General features: G+C 44.0%; 3 protein-coding genes across 6 annotated transcripts in view; 1 reads left to right on the top strand and 2 right to left on the bottom strand.

The window, feature by feature from the left end:
- LOC139424506 (myb/SANT-like DNA-binding domain-containing protein 4) overlaps window positions 1–20,890 on the bottom strand; it is a 1,073,247-nt gene that overhangs the window by 735,095 nt on the left and 317,262 nt on the right. The window lies entirely within an intron of this gene.
- LOC139424469 (peroxiredoxin-1-like) lies at window positions 499–4,790 on the bottom strand. Of its 2 annotated transcripts, XM_071176351.1 has the most exons (7): window positions 4,404–4,492; window positions 4,032–4,104; window positions 3,657–3,777; window positions 2,563–2,716; window positions 1,900–2,022; window positions 1,512–1,642; window positions 499–1,039 (listed from the first exon to the last, which is right to left on the bottom strand). In XM_071176351.1, the coding sequence occupies exons 3-7, from the start codon at window positions 3,757–3,759 to the stop codon at window positions 957–959; spliced, it is 594 nt and encodes a 197-aa protein (XP_071032452.1). In that variant the 5' UTR covers window positions 3,760–3,777; window positions 4,032–4,104; window positions 4,404–4,492; the 3' UTR covers window positions 499–956. The 2 variants fall into 2 exon arrangements, with proteins under 2 accessions (XP_071032452.1, XP_071032451.1); XM_071176350.1 differs by lacking the exons at window positions 4,032–4,104; window positions 4,404–4,492 and adding an exon at window positions 4,681–4,790.
- Window positions 5,014–20,429, top strand: LOC139424468 (protein Wiz-like). Of its 3 annotated transcripts, none has more exons than XM_071176346.1 (12): window positions 5,014–5,112; window positions 5,423–5,498; window positions 5,652–5,739; window positions 5,935–6,390; window positions 6,594–6,980; window positions 7,175–7,627; window positions 7,828–8,012; window positions 17,220–17,394; window positions 17,657–17,883; window positions 18,612–18,858; window positions 19,008–19,173; window positions 19,390–20,429. In XM_071176346.1, exons 3-12 carry the CDS (start codon window positions 5,718–5,720, stop codon window positions 19,580–19,582), a joined length of 2,511 nt encoding a protein of 836 aa, XP_071032447.1. In that variant the 5' UTR covers window positions 5,014–5,112; window positions 5,423–5,498; window positions 5,652–5,717; the 3' UTR covers window positions 19,583–20,429. The 3 variants fall into 3 exon arrangements, with proteins under 3 accessions (XP_071032447.1, XP_071032449.1, XP_071032450.1); XM_071176348.1 differs by having other exon boundaries at window positions 5,028–5,112; window positions 5,655–5,739; window positions 19,390–19,732; XM_071176349.1 differs by lacking the exon at window positions 5,014–5,112 and having other exon boundaries at window positions 5,417–5,498; window positions 5,655–5,739; window positions 19,390–19,732.

Here is a 20,890-nt window from a genome sequence, read left to right as displayed (position 1 = left end):
TAAGTTAAAACAGGAAAAGTGTAGGACTGTTATAGACCAACTGAAGGCCATATCATTGATATCAGCAGAGCTCGAGCAAAGTTCTTAATTCAACCATCCAAAGGAAGACATCCATATTACATATCTAAACTAGAGCTCGGCCGGAGTTCATATCCTCCTAACACTTAGCCAATGATCTAGGGGAAGCAGGGTAGGGGTTGGCTGCGGAGAGCGGTAGGTTCTCTTCATTTATTTGGAGCCCAACTTCATAGAAAAGGTGTCATCTGGTGACTGACGGTGCTTTTATAACGTAACCTGCTTCAAGGAATTCAATCCAAGATATCCTACTGATGAAGACTGTGCTGGGAATTCTCCACATTACACAATCTTACAAAACCTTTATTAGATCACCACCTACCATTGTGAAACAGATCTGTCAACGGATTTAGGAGAGAATCTGGCAAAGTGGATAGAGCGCCACCTAGTGGTCAAAACTAAATTTCACACATGACAACAAACCACCTTCACTTAGTTTTATTTTTCAGACAAAAACACTGCCAACATGTAAATCATTATTTCCCCCATTTGTTGTTATTAATGTCTCTTGACAGTAGACTGAATAGTTAACAATTGTGAGGTACAAAATACTCAATGCTTCTTTTTTTTCTTTCTTTTTTTACACTTGAGAAGAGCACAAACAAACACTTTCAGTGCATGGGACTAGAATAAACTTTCCACCAGTAGCTTATTTGTCATACAGATAGAAGTGTGGGAGTCTAACAAGTTCTTTAAAACCTATGTATAAGTGTGGGTTGGACACCAAGAGACTGTTGCTGAAGGGAGGACATCCCATCTGAAGGTAAGTGCTAGGACATCTCAGGAGAGACTGAGCGTGGGTCAGAAATGGCACCCTATTCACTATAAAATGCACTATACAGGGTGCCATTATTGACACAGCCTGAGGCTCTGTTGTGTTGTCACTGTTTGGAGAAGAACTCCTTGCTCTTCTGGATGTCGGGGACGATGGTGTCACTGCCTGGCTTCCAGCCAGCGGGACACACTGTCACAGGAAGAGAGGGACAAGCCCAGGATGAGTCACACTGACATGGAATATTCAAACAATGGTAAAAATTCCATGTTTTCCAAACACATGCCACATGTTAGAAAGTGAGCTCCCATATTAAAACAGACTAATGAAATGGTATTAGGTTTTGTAAAGAGAAAATGATTGATTGCTCTGTTAACTGAATGACTTTATGCCTTTAAAAAAATAAAGGTGTTGGAAGTGTCCTGTGTGCATAGCAATGAGACTACATCCAGATGCTGCAGGGCTCTACGCACACTTTTTATTAAAACATGTATTTTTAGAAGGGGCACGCATGTGAAAAATGTAGGGGAACAAAAATTCCAGGTCGCACAGGTAAATATTTTACAGCATATGCGAGTAAAGTTGTCGCACTGTAGAACCAGCACAGGGCTCTTGAAATAAGAACTAGGTAGCAAAAACATGTAAAAACCTTCTAATCGCTTACCCTCTCCGTATTTGTCTGTGTGCTGGAAGGCCTGCACCAGACGCAGGGTCTCGTCCACAGAGCGGCCCACTGGCAGGTCGTTGATGGTGATCTGCCTCAGGATGCCCTTGTCGTCAATCACAAACAGACCCCTAAGAGAGTGAGGGAGAGAGGAAGCAGACAGTGAGGGTCAGAAAGCCACATGGGGCATCTGAGACTACATGCTTGGATCAATGTCCAATACAAGAGTAAAATCCGAAAGTCAGCCAACATGAAAGTGAATCAAATGCAAAATTAAATACATTAATTTAACAATAACCTTGGAAGTGCACACTAAACTTCAAATGGCACCTTTATATACAGAGGTTTCAAAAACACACTACTGACGGCAGTGTCGTAAATAACTGACCTGTAAGCGATGCCCTGGTCCTCCTTCAGCACTCCGTAGTCTCTGGAGATAGACTGGGTGAGGTCAGCCACAAGGGGGATGTTCATTGGTCCCAAACCACCCTGCTTCCTGGGGGTGTTGATCCTATAGGGAGGGAGAGGGAAAGGGCACAATGTCGTCATAAAATCAAAAACAGCCCTTGTTTAAGCTTCATTAAAGGATGTAGTGAGCATCACATGGTAACAGAAAGTCAAATGAAGAATTCTGACATTCACACAGTAATAGTCAAAGTAAATGAACAATTAATGCAAATGTAAACTACATAGAGGGAGGATTCTAAAACCATTGTTGGATTGAGTCCAGTGACCGTTAGTTCTTCTAAGAGCTATGGCACTTATCACCACTAGGCAGTACAGCAGGCAGAGGCGAGATAGCCAGAGCATGGGAGTGTACTCAAAAGCCTGTTACATTTTTTACGATTGGCAGGTGGACAACTGGAAAGCATTTTACACAGACAGAGAAATGCACAGATACATTTGTCATCAGTTGAAATAGGTTAAGAGGCTGACCTTTCTGATCGAGGTGCAGGAATATTCAACCCTATTGTATGTCTCCGTGCCTTTAAAGTTCCCATCAACAGAAATGACTAAAACTCAAGGCTCAAAAGTCTAAACCAGTTCTTACCAGGCCAGGTGGCTGAAGTGAGAGTCTGTGGAGGCGCCTATCACCTCACAGCCGATCTTGCGGAACTCCTCTGCCTGGTCGCTGAAGGCCACGATCTCAGTGGGGCACACGAAAGTGAAATCCAGTGGGTAGAAAAAGAACACCACGTACTTCCCTGGATGGGACACACAGGAGAGGAGTCAGAAGTGTGTGTTTGGGTACATGTAGGCCTAGTCTCTTGGAACAGCAATAACATTGAGTAGCTGATTTGGCGCCGGGTGCTAGTAGTGTACTCTAGCCTATTCTTTTGAAGATATGTACTTGCATCCTGGAAGGTGACAAGACCGTTACATTCTAGCCGGTCAGATTATTAACTATTCTGTACCCTGTACACACACGGCTGACTGGCCTTGTTAAAACTGGCGTCATGAGTAGTTCAGCATGGTTGTTAAAGACAATGAAGACCCTTAGTCTGATTAATCAGGCTGTAAAAACAAATTAATTGGTATATACAGCCTGTGACGTGTGAAAATGTGTAAATGGTCATTAAGCCAGAATGTTGAATAAAATCACATTTAAACTTGCTCTACCCGCTGTCTGTGTAGTTTGTCCTTCAGCTACTCAAATTTAGACAGAATACCCAGAGTAGTGTTATCAACCCGACTTTCAGAACACTGGTCTGTATAACTGTTTGTACTTCCGATTTTTAATTTCAATACTGACGCAATTTGCACATGACAAACACGTGCTCAATATGGCCTAGTCTAACCGAATCAGACCAAATGGAAAACACTGCTAGCTGATTGTGAAGAAACGAGCTGTGGTCGACTACTTTCGGTTACATTTGGACCTACCGGCGCCGAAAATAAGTCCTCCTACCGCCAAAAGTACCAACAGCAAGTACAACCAGTAAAGTAATCTCAAATATAATTTTATACAACATTCTGGCTTGTAGAGACTACTGCCTCTTTACATCAACTTCTTTCAGACTGATATCCATGGTTGTAACCATGGTAACATTCTGATGCTTTAGCAACTTTGCTGTTAGATGGTAACCTGTAAACGACTGACCTGCCAATAAAATTGTCATTTAGAGAAAACCATAAAGTCTTTACCCATGTAGTCAGACAGCTGGATCTCTTTGAACTGTCCGTCCACCACAGCGGTGGCTTTGAACTGTGGGGCCGGCTGGCCTATCTTAGCGTTTCCAGATGACATGGTGACACTGACAGCTCACTGGGAAAGACAAACGACCCAGAAAAGTCAAATAGTGAATCAATACAGCGTGGAACTTCATCTCAATATGGCAAAGCAAATAGGTTGGAGTCTAGTAGGCTATGGTCCAGGAGCCTCTCACTCCTTTGTAACAAGCATATGGAAAGTAAATCAGTCAAAGTAATAAAATGAAAAGTTTTAGACAAAATGCTCAAAGCTCCATGTTTTTTTTTTTTACACTGATCTTAATTCTACTGCAGTGCTGTGCTACCTACCTAGCTGTACAATGCTGCAGGATCAACTTGCCAATACCAAGCCTAGTCACATGCAAGGCAGTTGTTCTCAAGGCTGTGCGTGAGAACAAAGGGTTTACAGTGTAGCCTTGCCCAATGAAGAAATGTTATACTCGGTTGACATTCAACGGTCCTTGTCAAATAACTGTTTGAGCCATTAAAATAGTAACGTTTCACTAAAGTGCCAGGATACTGATTACTACATAGTTGGGTTTGGAACTAACGTTAACAAGGCTAACGTTAACACTAATTTTGCACGTGACAAACTTGAAACTATAATGCCTATAAGATTATTAAATATAAATGTTTAACAATGAAACAACTCAATACTATTGTATGCATTCATTTACTAACCATCTATGCAGCTAGTTACATTACAACTAGCTAGCTAATTGGCTAACAAGGTGCCAATCCCCCACACCCACCAAACTGTTCAAAGGGACAAAGAACCAGTTAGTGAAACAGAGGCCACAAGTACAAGGAGGCTTGACCCACAATGCCTAGCTAACGCTAGTTGTTAGCCGGTTTCTTTTGTCTGCAACTATTTGCAACCACAGAAAAAGTAGCGACATGTTAGCAGCTGAACATAATATGCAGGGAGTGATAGTCGAAGTATCTAATATATACTTACGTTTCTTGTGAAAGCACTAAAGCGTTTGTGTTGCGGTTTACTGCAATTGCATGAAAGCCGCTAATCCGGAAGAAAGAACTTTCCCTATACGTTTTAAAAGATTTTGTTTTCAAAATAAAAGTCGCCAGAGAAGTTGTTAAAATAAATGTCAATCGAATTAGATAGCTTGTTGTGTGATTCATTTAAATTAAAAACACTTTCTGATATTACAATATGTATACACAAAAGTGTTGCTGTGGAATGACACCACATTCATTATATTATACTTTTTTAATGTTCAATCGATGGATTTAAAACAAGGACTTTTAATTTGTATGAGTAAATATTTTGACCCGGAAACGATTGCTGAAAACTCTTCGCAGGCGCTGATGGTGGAACATGGGTTAAATTGTCGAGTTAAATTATTCAAGAGGATAATATTGTATATTTTCGGTCAGTTATGGTCTGTTTAACTAGTTAAGTTCTTAGCTACCTATCATGTCTTATTGTGAAGTATCCTCTTCTCTGACCAATCCAGTTTTCAACAAACCTAGCTATCTAGCCAGCAAGCTAACGTTAGCTAGCAAAGTGCAGTCATTTAGCTAACAAACTACAATACCAGTTTACGTATTATTTTTTGCTAAGTTGAGTCTGATAGCCAAGCTGTGGAGTTGTATATTCAAATCGTTAGGCCTAGCTATCTTGATATCTATCTTTCAATCTGAGCAAATTAACTCCTATCTCTGTTTACATCTATTGAAAGGGAACTCAGCTCAACTGCTGTTGCTGGTCTGAGTGCCATTCAAGAAGTTTGACAGCCCTCGAGTTGGAACTTACTGGTAACTTACATAAGGACCAAATCTGAGTGGTCTGAATTGACTGGATGCGGCATGCTGTTTCAGTTACTTTCTATTCTAACCAATGAGCTGCTAAAACATACACCATATGTTTTCTATTCATTTCCCCCCTCTCAATTATCTTATGTACGGAAGAAGACAACATCCTAGGCTAGTTCCATCTTCAACCCTGGAATCAAAGTCATCCAGTCAACCGCACTCATGGAGAACACAAAAGAAGAGGGTAAGAACAAAGAGGAAAAGAGAAGGTGTGCATGAATTATAGTCTGAGTCAGTTGGAACCATTTTTGATTAGAAGCATAGTTTTGCCTCAGATTCAGAATGTCTCTGGATTTACACTCACACTCTTACTATTTCCTCTGCACCACTTCCTCTCTTCCTCCTCTCTTCCCTGCCTCCTCTCTCTCTTGTCCCTCAGCCCCGGCCCCGGTTATGTGTGAGGTGTGCGGGACCTACTTCGAGACGCGGCGGGGTCTCTCCAGTCACGCCAGACTCCACCTCCGTCAGCTCGGTGTGGCTGTCTCGGACAACAGCGGAGCTCCCATAGACTTACTCTACCAGCTGATTCAGGACAGGGACGGTTCCATGCACCCACCCAAACCCGTCTACTCTTCACCCAAAAAAAACAAGGGGTCGGGGACACTCATCTCCCAGAAGGAGTCCCCTCTTGTGGGTAGGGTCAAAGTAGTGACAACCCCACAGAATAATATATCCAAGGTAGCTCGTAAAGGGACAGTTTTGGCCAAGCCTCGGCAGTCTTCCATGTCGTCGTTCCTAAAAGCAGGCAAGACACCATCGCCCTCAGGGGGAGCGAGCCTAGCCTCGGCCAAGCCTGCCTGGGCACCGCAGGAGACGGATGCCCCTCTCACCCTGGGTAAGTCTCAGCCTGGGTGTTTTCGATTGGAGTGGATATTTTAAGTGTTCCGTTATTAGATGTTTGTCACCAGGAAGTCACATATTAGGCCTATTATATTTGTGGAATTGAACATTGTACCATTACATGTGTGACATTATTAACCTCAAGTATAACATGGCACTTTCTAACACCAGTCTCTGGCTCCTCCCCTGCCTCTACAGCGATGGACACCAATGACGAGGTGCATGTGTGCCAATTGTGTGGTGCTTGGTATGAGTCCCGCAAAGGCCTGGCCAGTCACTGCCGGGCCCACTTGCGCCAGTTCGGCATCACCGAGAACACTGAGACGAAAGGAGGACCAATAGAATTCCTCTATCAGATCATGGAAGCAGAAGACCTCCAACCTATAGCAAGTGAAGGTCTCAACGTCTATAACCCTTCTATGTCTTCTAACTCTAACAAACGGCCCTCCGGCTCTGGTTCGTCCACATCTCCTGCTAGACATAAAGGATCCCCCTCCTCCTCTCTTCACCAGCCTCCCTCCAACAAACGGCCCAAGCCCTCCGCATCAGAAGGAACTGCTCCACAGGATCATAGGCTCAGCACGGGTGAGTTTCAAGTTATTTTTAAAGGGGCAATCTGCGAATGGTACATCCATATAGTTTAAGTCATATTTTAAGTCAAATTTAGTCATTTTATTTTAAGTAATTTTAAAAGGATGTCACAATTCAAAGAACAGAACAAGAAAGATAAATTATAAAACCTCAAGTGATTCATCAAAAACATATTATTTGGAATACAGGTGAGTTCACCTGTGTGTTGTGCGGTGAGGAGTTTGAGAACCGCAAAGGCCTAGCAAGCCACTCCCGCTCTCACCTGCGCCAGCTCGGCGTCACCGACCTCCTGGGCAAGGCGTCGGCCATCGACACGGTCCAGCAGCTGGTCAGCAGCGGCGTGCTTGCGGCTGCTGCATCGGTACGACCCAGTAACACAACCACCAAGACCCCTTCTCAGTCTCCAGCCCCAGCCAGGTCTCCAGCTAGATCCCCAGCTAACTCCCACCTCAGCCCCTTGGCCTCCAGCCACAATCCCAGGTCCAAGGCCAAGAAAGGCTCCACCCTGGTCTATCCCAAGCCGGAGCCCCTGGAGATGGAGCTGGATGTGGGGTTCTCCAGTCCGCTTGGGGGGTACAGCAGCAGTAATGGATCTCAAGGTTCTCAGAAGTGGGCCAAAAATGGGCAGTCCTTTAACTCCGGTAAGATGAGGGTCCTATCTGATATAAACTCTGTGGTTTCTAATTTGTTTGGTGTCAAATTCCCTCTTCTATTTGTGTTTTTCTGTTTTACCATTGAATAACTGCACTCAGACCATTGACCATCCATTCAGTCAAAGCAGCATAGCTAAATGCAGAGACATGTCAAGTGACAAATTCCTCCCTCCCTTTCCCTTCCCCAGGTTCAGACCAGGAGCTCATGATCACCTGTGAATTCTGTGGCCAGTTCTTTGACAGCCGCAAGGCCCTGTCCTGCCATGCCCGCTCCCACCTGCGCCAGCTGGGAGTCATGTGGTCTGTCAACGAGTCGCCCATCGACTTGCTGAGAGACATCCTGCTGAAGGAGGGCAGTGCCAATGCCACCCAGGTGAGTGCGTGTATGTGTGCAGTCCATTTGGCAATAGAGGTCACGTCAATATCTCATCATGTGCTACCTACCTGCTGCGCTTGTGCCCTCGAGCAAGGCACTAAGGGGCGAATCATAACTTCTGCTTAAAGGGTAACTCTCAACCCCAATTTCAGCCCAACCCCTTCAAATGTAATTTTTTTTTTATTGAGGTGAGAAGTTGTGGGTGGGGGGAATTTGTTCATAAATATTAATTTTGAGGGTAGGTAAACGTAGTTGAACCTGATCCCAACACTTTCTCACTAAAACATACTTACCAGAAGTCCACTGGCACGCTCTGATAATAAAATGATGTGTGCCGCAAGCAAATATGACTGGACAGTTAATACCTGCAAAACAAGTCCTCAACTGGCAGCTTCATTAAATAGTACCCGCAAAACACCAGTCTCAACGTCAACAGTGAAGAGGTGACTCCGGGATGCTGGCCTTCTAGGCAGAGTTGCAAAGAAAAAGCCATATCTCAGATTGGCCAATAAAATAAAAGATTAAGATGGGCAAAAGAACACAGACACTGGACAGAGATGGCTTTTTCTTTGCAACTCTCCCTAGAAGGCAAGCATCCCGGAGTCGCCTCTTCACTGTTGACGTTGTGACTGGTGTTTTGCGGGTACTATTTAATGAAGCTGCCAGTTGAGGACTTGTGAGGCGTCTGTTTCTAAACTAGACACTCTTATGTACTTGTCCTCTTGCTCAGTTGTGTACCGGGGCCTCCCACTCCCCTTTCTATTCTGGTTAGAGCCAGTTTGCGCTGTTCTGTGAAGGGAGTAGTGAACAGCATATCTTCAGTTTCTTGACAATTTCTCGCATGGAATAGCCTTCATTTCTCAGAACAAGAATAGACTGACGAGTTTCAGAAAAAAGTCCTTTGTTTCTGGCCGTTTTGAGCCTGTAAACGAACCCACAAATGCTGATGCTCCAGATACTCAACTAGTCTAAAGAAGGCCAGTTTTATTGCTTCTTTAACCAGAACAACAGTTTTCAGATGTGCTAATATAATTGCAAAAAGGATTTCTAATGATCAATTAGCCTTTTAAAATGATAAACTTGGATTATCTAACACAACATGCCATTGGAACACATGAGTGATGGTTGCTGACAATGGGCCTCTGTACACCTATCTAGATATTCCATAAAAAAATCAGCCGTTTCCAGCTACAATAGTCATTTACAACATTAACAATTTCTAAACTGTATTTCTGATCAATTTGAAGTTATTTTAATGGACAAGAAATTTGCTTTTCTTTCAAAAACAAGGACATTTCTAAGTGACCCCGAACGTTTGAACGGTAGTGTGTGTGATATACAGTTGAAGTCGGAAGTTTACATACATCAAGTACATTTAAACTCAGTTTTCACAATTCCTGACATTTATTCAGGGTCAAAATTTGCCTGTCTTAAGTCAGTTAGGATCACCATTTTATTTTAAGAATGTGAAATGTCCGAACAATTGTAGAGAGAGTGATTTATTTCAGCTTTTATTTCTTTCATCACATTCCCAGTGGGTCAGAAGTTTACATACACTCAATTAGTATTTGGTAGCATTGCCTTTAAATTGTTTAACTTGGGTCAAATGTTTTGGGTAGCCTTCCACAAGCTTCCCACAATAAGTTGGGTAAATTTTGTCCCATTCCTCCAGACAGAGCTGGTGTAACTGAGTCAGGTTTGTAGGCCTCCTTGCTCGCACACGCTTTTTCAGTTCTTCCCACATTTTCTATGGGATTGAGGTCAGGGCTTTGTGATGGCCACTCCAATACCTTGTCTTTGTTGTCCTTAAGCCATTTTGCCATAACTTTGGAAGTATGCTTGGGGTCATTGTCCATTTGGAAGATCTATTTGCGACCAAGCTTTAACTTCCTGACTGATGTCTTGAGATGTTGCTTCAATATATCTACATAATTTTCGTTCCTTATGATGCCATCTATTTTGTGGAGTGCACCAGTCCCTCCTGCAGCAAAGCACCCCCACAACATGATGCTGCCACCCCCGTGCTTCACGGTTTGGATGGTGTTCTTCGGCTTGCAAGCCTCCCCTTTGTCCTCCAAACATAACGATGGTCAATATGGCCAAACAGTTCTATTTTTGTTTCATCAGACCAAAGGACATTTCTCAAAAAGTATGATCTTTGTCCCCATGTGCAGTTGCAAACTGTAGTCTGTTTTTTTTTATGGCAGTTTTGGAGCAGTGGCATCTTCCTTGCTGAGTACCCTTTCAGGTTATGTCGATATAGGACTCGTTTTACTGTGGATATAGATACTATTGTGCCTGTTTCCTCCAGCATCTTCACAAGGTCCTTTGCTGTTGTTCTGAGATTGATTTGTACTTTTCGCACCAAAGTACGGTCATCTCTAGGAGACAGAACACGTCTCCTTCATGAGCGGTATGACGGCTGCTTGGTCCCATGGTGTTTATACTTGCGTACTATTGTTTGTACAGATGAACGTGGTACCTTCAGGCATTTGGAAATTGCTCCCAAGGATGAACCAGACGTGTGGAGGTCTACAATTTATTTTCTGAGGTCTTGGCTGATTACTTTTGATTTTCCCATGATTTCAAGCAAAGAAGCACTGAGTTTGAAGGTAGGCCTTGAAATACATCCACAGGTACACCTCCAATTGACTGCAATGATGTCAATTAGCCTATCAGAAGCTCCTAAAGCCATTACATCATTTTCTGGAATTTTCCAAGCTGTTTAAAGGCATAGTCAAGTTAGTGTATGTACAGTCATGGCCAAAAGTTTTGAGAATGACACAAATATAAATTTTCACAAAGTCTGCAGCCTCAGTTTGTATGATGGAAATTTGCATATACTCCAGAATGTTATGAAGAGTGATCAGATGAATTGCAATTAATTGCAAAGTCCCTCTTTGCCATGCAAATGAACTGAATCCCCCAAAAAAACATTTCCACTGCATTTCAGCCCTGCCACAAAAGGACCAGCTGACACCATATCAGTGATTCTCTTGTTAACACAGGTGTGAGTGGTGACGAGGACAAGGCTGGAGATCACTATGTCATGCTGATTGAGTTCATATAACAGACTGGAAGCTTCAAAAGGAGGGTGGTGCTTGGAATCATTGTTCTTCCTCTGTCAACCAGAGTTTCCTGCAAGGAAACACGTTCCGTCATCATTGCTTTGCACAAAAAGGGCTTCACAGGCAAGGATATTGCTGCCAGTAAGATTGCACCTAAATCAACCATTTATCGGATTATCAAAAACTTCAAGGAGAGCGGTTCAATTGTTGTGAAGAAGGCTTCAGGGTGCCCAAGAAAGTCCAGCAAGCGCCAGGACCGTCTCCTAAAGTTGATTCAGCTGCGGGATCGGGGCACCACCAGTACAGAGCTTTCTCAGGAATGGCAGCAGGCAGGTGCGAGTGCATCTGCACGCACAGTGAGGCGAAGACTTTTGGAGGATGGCCTGGTGTCAAGAAGGGCAGCAAAGAAGCCACTACTCTCCAGGAAAAACATCAGGGAAAGACTGATATTCTGCATAAGGTACAGAGATTGGACTGCTGAGGACTGGGGTAAAGTAATTTTCTCTGATGAATCCCCTTTCCGATTGTTTGGGGCATCCGGAAAAAAGCATGTCCGGAGAAGACGAGGTGAGCGCCATCAGTCCTGTGTCATGCCAACAGTAAAGCATCCTGAGATCTTTCATGTGTGGGGTTGCTTCTCAGCCAAGGGAGTGGGCTCACTCACAAATTTGCCTAAGAACACAGCCATGAATAAAGAATGGTACCAACACATCCTCAGAGAGCAACTTCTCCCAACCATCCAGGAACAGTTTGGTGATGAACAATGCCTTTTCTAGCATGATGGAGCACCTTGCCATAAGGCAAAAGTGATAGATAAGTGGCTCAGGGAACAAAACATCAATATTTTGGGTCCATGGCCAGGAAACTCCCCAGACCTTAATCCCATTGAGAACTTGTGGTCCATTTTCAAGAGGCAGGTGGACAAACAAAACCTCACAAATTCTGACAAACTCCAAGCATTGATTATGCAAGAATGGGCTGCCATCAGTCAGGATGTGGCCCAGAAGTTAATTGACAGCATGCCAGGGCAGATTGCAGAGGTCTTGAAAAAGAAGGGTCAACACTGCAAATATTGACTCTTTGCATCAACTTCATGTAATTGTCAATAAAAGCCTTTGACACTTATGAAATGCTTGTAATTATTCTTCAGTATTCCATAGTAACATCTGACAAAAATATCTGAAGACACTGAGGCAGCAGACTTTGTGAAAATTCATATTTGTGTCATTCTCAAAACTTTGGCCACGACTGTAAACTTCTGACCCACTGGAATTGTGATACAGTGAATTATAAGTTAAATAATCTGTCTGTAAACAATTTTAGAAAAATGACTTGTGTCATGCACAAAGTAGATATCCTAACCGACTTGTCAAAACTATAGTTTGTTAACAAGAAATTTGTGGAGTGGTTGAAAAATGAGTTTTAATGACTCCAACCTAAGTGATTGTAAACTTCCGACTTCAACTGTATGTATGTATTGAGATATATATATATATATATATATATATATATAGATAGATAGATAGATAGATAGATAGATATACACTGCTCAAAAAAATAAAGGGAACACTAAAATAACACATCCTAGATCTGAATGAATTAAATATTCTTATTAAATACTTTTTTCTTTACATAGTTGAATGTGCTGACAACAAAATCACACATTATCAATGGAAATAACATTTATCAACCCATGGAGGTCTGGATTTGGAGTCACACTCAAAATTAAAGTGGAAAACCACTCTACAGATTGATCCAACTTTGATGTAATGTCCTTAAAACAAGAAAAAATGAGGCTCAGTAGTATGTGTGGCCTCCACGTGCCTGTATGACCTCCCTACAATGCCTGGGCATGCTCCTGATGAGGTGGCGGATGGTCTCCTGAGGGATCTCCTCCCAGACCTGGACTAAAGCATCCGCCAACTCCTGGACAGTCTGTGGTGCAACGTGGCGTTGGTGGATGGAGGGAGACATGATGTCCCAGATGTGCTCAATTGGATTCAGGTCTGGGAAACGGGCGGGCCAGTCCATAGCATCAATGCCTTCCTCTTGCAGGAACTGCTGACACACTCCAGCCACATGAGGTCTAGCATTGTCTTGCATTAGGAGGAACCCAGGGCCAACCGCACCAGCATATGGTCTCACAAGGGGTCTGAGGATCTCATCTCGGTACCTAATGGCAGTCAGGCTACCTCTGGCGAGCACATGGAAATGCCACCCCACACCATGACTGACCCACCGCCAAACTGGTCATGCTGGAGGATGTTGCAGGCAGCAGAACGTTTTCCACGGCGTCTCCAGACTCTGTCTCGTCTGTCACACGTGCTCAGTGTGAACCTGCTTTCATCTGTAAAGAGCACAGGGCGCCAGTGGCGAATTTGCCAATCTTGGTGTTCTCTGGCAAATGCCAAACGTCCTGCACGGTGTTGGGCTGTAAGCACAACCCCCACCTGTGGACGTCGGGCCCTCATACCACCCTCATGGAGTCTGTTTCTGACCATTTGAGCAGACTCATGCACATTTGTGGCCTGCTGGAGGTCATTTTGCAGGGCTCTGGCAGTGCTCCTCCTGCTCCTCCTTGCACAAAGGCGGAGGTAGCGGTCCTGCTGCTGGGTTGTTGCCCTCCTACGGCCTCCTCCACGTCTCCTGATGTACTGGCCTGTCTCCTGGTAGCGCCTCCATGCTCTGGACACTACGCTGACAGACACAGCAAACCTTCTTGCCACAGCTCGCATTGATGTGCCATCCTGGATGAGCTGCACTACCTGAGCCACTTGTGTGGGTTGTAGACTCCGTCTCATGCTACCACTAGAGTGAAAGCACCGCCAGCATTCAAAAGTGACCAAAACATCAGCCAGGAAGCATAGGAGCTGAGAAGTGGTCTGTGGTCACCACCTGCAGAACCACTCCTTTATTGGGGGTGTCTTGCTAATTGCCTATAATTTCCACCTGTTGTCTATTCCATTTGCACAACAGCATGTGAAATTTATTGTCAATCAGTGTTGCTTCCTAAGTGGACAGTTTGATGTCACAGAAGTGTGATTGACTTGGAGTTACATTGTGTTGTTTAAGTGTTCCTTTTATTTTTTTGAGCTGTGTATATATTGAGATGGGGCAGATTATTTATATATACAGTGCCATGCGAAAGTATTCGGCCCCCTTGAACTTTGCGACCTTTTGCCACATTTCAGGCTTCAAACATAAATATATATAACTGTATTTTTTTGTGAAGAATCAACAACAAGTGGGACACAATCATGAAGTGGAACGATAATTTATTGGATATTTCAAACTTTTTAAACAAATCAAAAACTGAAAAATTGGGCGTGCAAAATTATTCAGCCCCCTTAAGTTAATACTTTGTAGCGCCACCTTTTGCTGCGATTACAGCTGTAAGTCGCTTGGGGTATGTCTCTATCAGTTTTGCACATCGAGAGACTGAATTTTTTTCCCATTCCTCTTGCAAAACAGCTCGAGCTCAGTGAGGTTGGTTGGAGAGCATTTGTGCTTTTCCACAGATTCTTTCCACAGATTCTCGATTGGATTCAGGTCTGGACTTTGACTTGGCCATTCTAACACCTGGATATGTTTATTTTTGAACCATTCCCTTGTAGATTTTGCTTTATGTTTTGGATCATTGTCTTGTTGGAAGACAAATCTCCGTCCCAGTCTCAGGTCTTTTGCAGACTCCATCAGGTTTTCTTCCAGAATGGTCCTGTATTTGGCTCCATCCATCTTCCCATCCATTTTAACCATCTTCCCTGTCCCTGCTGAAGAAAAGCAGGCCCAAACCATGATGCTGCCACCACCATGTTTGACAGTGGGGATGGTGTGTTCAGCTGTGTTGCTTTTACGCCAAACATAACGTTTTGCATTGTTGCCAAAAAGTTCAATTTTGGTTTCATCTGACCAGAGCACCTTCTTCCACATGTTTGGTGTGTCTCCCAGGTGGCTTGTGGCAAACTTTAAACGACACTTTTTATGGATATCTTTAAGAAATGGCTTTCTTCTTGCCACTCTTCCATAAAGGCCAGATTTGTGCAATATACGACTGATTGTTGTCCTATGGACAGAGTCTCCCACCTCAGCTGTAGATCTCTGCAGTTCATCCAGAGTGATCATGGGCCTCTTGGCTGCATCTCTGATCAGTCTTCTCCTTGTATGAGCTGAAAGTTTAGAGGGACGGCCAGGTCTTGGTAGATTTGCAGTGGTCTGATACTCCTTCCATTTCAATATTATCGCTTGCACAGTGCTCCTTGGGATGTTTAAAGCTTGGGAAATCTTTTTGTATCCAAATCCGGCTTTAAACTTCTTCACAACAGTATCTCGGACCTGTCTGGTGTGTTCCTTGTTCTTCATGATGCTCTCTGCGCTTTTAACGGACCTCTGAGACTATCACAGTGCAGGTGCATTTATACGGAGACTTGATTACACACAGGTGGATTGTATTTATCATCATTAGTCATTTAGGTCAACATTGGATCATTCAGAGATCCTCACTGAACTTCTGGAGAGAGTTTGCTGCACTTAAAGTAAAGGGGCTGAATAATTTTGCACGCCCAATTTTTCAGTTTTTGATTTGTTAAAAAAGTTTGAAATATCCAATAAATGTCGTTCCACTTCATGATTGTGTCCCACTTGTTGTTGATTCTTCACAAAAAAATACAGTTTTATATCTTTATGTTTCAAGCCTGAAATGTGGCAAAAGGTCGCAAAGTTCAAGGGGGCCGAATACTTTCGCAAGGCACTGTATATATATATATATATATATATATATATATATATATATATATATATATATATATATATATAATCTGCCCTATGTTGGAGAACTCACAATCATCGAGCCATGAGTCAACTGTTTTAGTTTTTGACCTGACCACCATGGTCATCTTCTTGCTACAACGTGTTATTTCTTACATTAGTACCCCAGGTCATTTTAGGTTTCATCACATACAGTCGAGAAGAACTACTGAATATAAGATCAGCGTCAACTCACCATCAGTACGACCAAGAATATGTTTTTCGCGACGCGGACCCTGTGTTCTGCCTTACAAACAGGACAACGGAGTGGATCCTATGCAGCGACCCAAAAAAACGACTCCGAAAAAGAGGGAAACGAGGCGGTCTTCTGGTCAGACTCCGGAGACGGGCACACCGTGCACCACTCCCTAGCATTCTTCTTGCCAATGTCCAGTCTCTTGACAACAAGGTTGATGAAATCCGAGCAAGGGTAGCATTCCAGAGGGACATCAGAGACTGTAACGTCCTTTGCTTCACTGAAACATGGCTCACTGGAGAGACTCTATCCGAAGCGGTGCAGCCAACGGGTTTCTCCACGCATCGCGCTGACAGAAACAAACGTCTTTCTGGTAAGAAGAGGGACGGGGGCGTATGCCTCATGGCCAACGTGACATGGTGTGATGAAAGAAACATACAGGAACTCAAATCCTTCTGTTCACCTGATTTAGAATTCCTCACAATCAAATGTTACAAGCATTTCGCTACACTACAAGCATTTCGCTACACTCGCATTAACATCTGCTAACCATGTGTATGTGACAAATAAAATTTGATTTGATTTGTAGCTACGAATTTAAATGTAGAATCCTCATAGCTACGTGTATTTTTCTTCGTAAAAGCACAGATGTGTATGAAACAGTAAGCAAAAACATTGAATTTGGTCATATGCAGAAATGTGCCTTGCTGTCCTTTGAATTTTTGTTTAACGTCAGTAACAACACAGAAACGACAAGTATAAGTAAGATAATGAACAGAGTAACTAACAGCAGCGTGTTTGTGTATGTGGCGTCAATATGCATGTGTGTGAGTGTGTGGTTAGAGTCCAGTGAGTGTACATCAAGCCTGTACAAGAGAGTGATTATTAATAACATAAGGGGGTCAATGTAAATAGTCCATTTAGCCATTTGATTAACTATTCAGCGGTCTTATGGCTTGGGGGGGTAGAAGCTGTTAAGGAGCCTTTTGGTCCCAGACTTGGTGCTCCGGTACCACTTGCAGAGAGAACAGCCTATGACTTGGGTGGCTGAAGTCTTTGACAGTCCTTCCTCTGATTGGGGGCTGTGATGGCAAAAAACCTGTTGAAATGGCTCATTAAAGATGTATTGTGTTGTAGGTCAAGAGGGAGCCATCGTCCTCTCACTCCAGCGCCGGCCCGGCCTGGGCCAATCACAGGAGGTTCTCGGAGCCTTCGTGGGCTCCCCAGGGCTCTAAGAGGACTTTCACTCCTCCACTGGACTACTCCCTCAACGACAAGCCTTCCCCTGATAAGAATGGATCCTCCCAGTCTGGTAAACTAACAGTGCTCACGCCTGACCAGCAGATCTCAGCCAGGTTATTTGTGGCAGGCAACTGTTTTCCATTGCAGCTGTGATGGCAATTGTATTTAGCAGATGCTCTTGCCAAAGGTGACTGATTCCATTATTAGTAAAAAATAAATCAACTCTGTAACCTGCCTAGTAATTAGTGCTGAAATATAAATGTTTATCACGAGAAACGCTTCAACTGTCAAAATGTCTGTTTTTAACAGACTGTCCTCTTCTCTCCTTCCAGCCGGGGATGCGTGCTGTGAGCTGTGCGGCTTTGACTTTGAGAACCGCACAGCGCTGGCGAGCCACGCCCGGGCCCACCTCCGCCAGCTGGGGGTTAAGGAGTGGAGGGCAGAGGGTGTGAAGGCCTCCCCCATCGAGTTGCTCAGCGCCTGGATCCAGAAGCAGCCCCGCAAGGCCGCGGAGATCCACCGCCAGTACCGCGACGGTGACCTCAACATCAGGTTTAAGGTGAGTGTTACATCTTCTATTACAAACTGGGTGGTTCGAGCCCTGAATGCTGATTGGCTAATAGTCATGGTATATCAGACCATATACCACAGGTATGACAAAACATTTATTTTTACTGCTCTAATTACGTTTGTAACCAGGTTATAATAGCAATAAGGCACCTCTGAGGTTTGTGGTATATGGCCAATATACCACGGCTAAGGGCTGTGTCCAGGCACTCCACGTTGCATCGTGCATAAGGACAGCCCTTAGCCGTGGTATATTGGCTTTATACCACAACCCCTCTGGCCTTATTGGTTAAGTATAGTGCCCATTAGGTTTGGATCTAATTGCTCTGTGGCAGTGGGGCTGATCACCGAATCTTGAATTAAAAGCAAGTGACAATCACATCCCCTCAAGTGCATGACGTTTAGGCACTTTCCAGCTGCTTAGTTCTGTGACAGGAGTGCTTCAACTCTCAGTCTCGGAGAGCGGCTGGGTTTCGTCCTTGCTTTTCTAAACAGTAGCTGAGGCTTGGGGAGACGAGATGAGTGGACAGATATTGATGTAAATTGAGAGGAAAGCGGCAGGTTGACACCAATAGAATAACAGTGGTCTGTAGTTGCTAATATCAGTCTGTGTGTGTGCTGTATGCTATTTCTACGACCAATCCAGGTGAATGTCGATGATTCTGTCCAACTTAGAGGGAAAACTATTTCACCAACACTTGATTTCTTTTCCCCTTCCAGAGGAACGCCCCGTCCCACTTTCCCTCCACAGACTCAAGCTCCTTCCCCTCGGGAGCCCAGAGGGCTGTGGGGCTGGGGCGCAGGGCGGGCCGAGAGGTGGCCAGGGTCGCTGGGGGTTCGTCCAGGGCAGCTCAAGGTCAAAGGTCACAGGGGGAGACGGGACACTCGTCATATCACCATCATACCGTCACTCATACGCAGTCCCAGGGGGCTAGAGGAGACTTCAACCACATACACTCTCCTAGAGGTGAGAGATGGAAACCGACTCAAACGTGCATGTACACACACACACACACACACACCCTACAGAACTTTCTACATGTTTTCCCTCTGATAAAACTAACGTTGAGCTATGGTAGACTCTGATTTGAAACCCCTTTCCAACCCGTCTGCCAGGTTTTGAGCGGCGGGTCCCTAAACACACCGCCCATACGGAGGGAGCAGAGGGGGACGGCGGCTCTCAACAACCCCCCCGGTCAGGAAACATCCCTTCCCTGGTTCCCAGGCCTCCCTCCACTCCTCTGGTCAAACAAGTGGGCAAAGAGTACACCCTCAAGTGCAGGTGAGCTGATTGCCAAAATGCAGATAGTTTAATGTACGCTGAACTCAGATTGCCTGAGGTCACACACTTGTATGATTTATTATTGGCATCGTACGAGGGTCTCTGCACTACAGGTTCCACAATGTTTCACAGAAAGTGGTTTAAGCGCTGGTCTGTTTGCATATTAATATTAACCAACTTTCTCTCTCTTGCTTTCTGTTCTATTCCATCCCTCAGGTTCTGTGAGGCAGTGTTCCATGGATCTCAGTCAGTACAGGAGGACTGGATCAGACACCTGCAGAAACACATCCTGGAGCTCCGCTTCAACAAGGCCTGTCCTCCCCCTGACCCAGAACGGCCCCTGGTCCCGGGCATGGACCCCTCAGCCACCACCACCACCCCGGTCCTCCTGGTACCACTGCTGGTTTAAATGGACCACTACTATGGCTACACTCACTGCATTTCCCTTATTACCACTTAGTTGGATCGGCTTATCTGTTGTTCATCTGTTTGTTTTCCTCAAAGGACTGTTGAACTCAGTCTACACTGTGGTAAAAACACCTAATAAGGTGTGTGTGTGTGTGGGGGGGGGGGGGGGGGGGGGGGGGGCTGATGCTTCCCATTATTTATTCAGTGTTAAAGAAATGACTTGGTTTGAATCATAACTGCACAACGTGGATATACTGTAGCACTAGTCTTGTCCACCAGCTGTGTCTCTCTCTCGCTCTAGCTGTTAGCCTGGGGATAAGGTTAGTGTAGCACAGACATAGCTGTACCAGCCTCATATCAACCCTAGAGGGCCTACTTGGGCCAGTTGAAGAAGTCTACTTTCAGTAACTACTCTTGCTGGGTTAACTTAGACATGGGGTCAAACAAACTAACATTCATTCATCATGACACATTCCTACCACTTAGTAGTCTAGCAATGGTTACATTCCATGTCTTTATTGGGATGTTTATTATTGCACATTGTTTTCATAGAAACCTACATTCATAGTAGTCTGACATAGGATGGAATGGGTTTCCATAGACTGTAGTCAGTGATGTCACTGAAGAAGTAAGGCAAAGCCTGTTCGAGCATTAAATACATTCCCCTTGTTTCAACTGTTCCAAAGCAGTGTGGCATTATAGGTTGCATTGCAAAATAGCAGGGAAGGAAGCATGTTCACTTTTGAATTATGGTCTGAAATTTGCCTATTGTACAGGAATTTGTATTAGATTTTTTTATGAATTCTGTTTTTAAATGTAGAACTGTTTTCTGAAGTAAAGAAATATAAGAAGGTTTTATATTTGTCTTGAATTCTTCTGTAATTAGTGGTTTGAAGGCTGCAGAGCCAGACAGAATACCAGGACGTGTACTCGGAGCATGCGCTGACCAGCTGACGTTTTCAACCTACAGTGCCTTCAGAAAGTATTCACATCCCTGGACTTTTTCCACACTTTCTTGTGTTACAGCCTGAATTTAAAATGGCTTACACACAATACCCCATAATGTCAAAGTGGAATGATGTTTTTGACATTTTTACAAATTCATTAAAAATGAAAAGCTGAAATGCCTTCAGTCAAGTATTACAACCCTTTGTTATGGCAAGCCTGAATAAGTTCAGGAGTAAAAAGGGGCTTAACTCACATAAGTTGCTTGGAATGTGTGCAATAATAGTGTTTAACATGATTTTTGTAGACTACCTCATCTCTGTCCAACACACATACAATTACCTTTAAGGTCGACATTCGAGCA

This window comes from Oncorhynchus clarkii, chromosome 13 (assembly GCF_045791955.1).
Source record: "Oncorhynchus clarkii lewisi isolate Uvic-CL-2024 chromosome 13, UVic_Ocla_1.0, whole genome shotgun sequence".
Taxonomy (NCBI): Eukaryota; Metazoa; Chordata; class Actinopteri; order Salmoniformes; family Salmonidae; genus Oncorhynchus; species Oncorhynchus clarkii.
This window is presented reverse-complemented; position numbering and strand designations above follow the sequence as displayed.

Excerpts from the sequence above, each read along its gene's own strand:
- LOC139424469 (XM_071176350.1), bottom strand. The coding sequence starts at position 3,759 with ATGTCATCTGGAAACGCTAAGATAGGCCAGCCGGCCCCACAGTTCAAA. Across the intron at positions 2,717-3,656 it reads CCAGCTGTCTGACTACATGG|GGAAGTACGTGGTGTTCTTT; the intron begins GTAAAGACTTTA and ends TGTCCCATCCAG. Across the intron at positions 2,023-2,562 it reads CACTTCAGCCACCTGGCCTG|GATCAACACCCCCAGGAAGC; the intron begins GTAAGAACTGGT and ends CCCTCCCTATAG.
- LOC139424468 (XM_071176346.1), top strand. The coding sequence starts at position 5,718 with ATGGAGAACACAAAAGAAGAGG. Across the intron at positions 5,740-5,934 it reads GGAGAACACAAAAGAAGAGG|CCCCGGCCCCGGTTATGTGT; the intron begins GTAAGAACAAAG and ends CTTGTCCCTCAG. Across the intron at positions 6,391-6,593 it reads GGATGCCCCTCTCACCCTGG|CGATGGACACCAATGACGAG; the intron begins GTAAGTCTCAGC and ends CTGCCTCTACAG.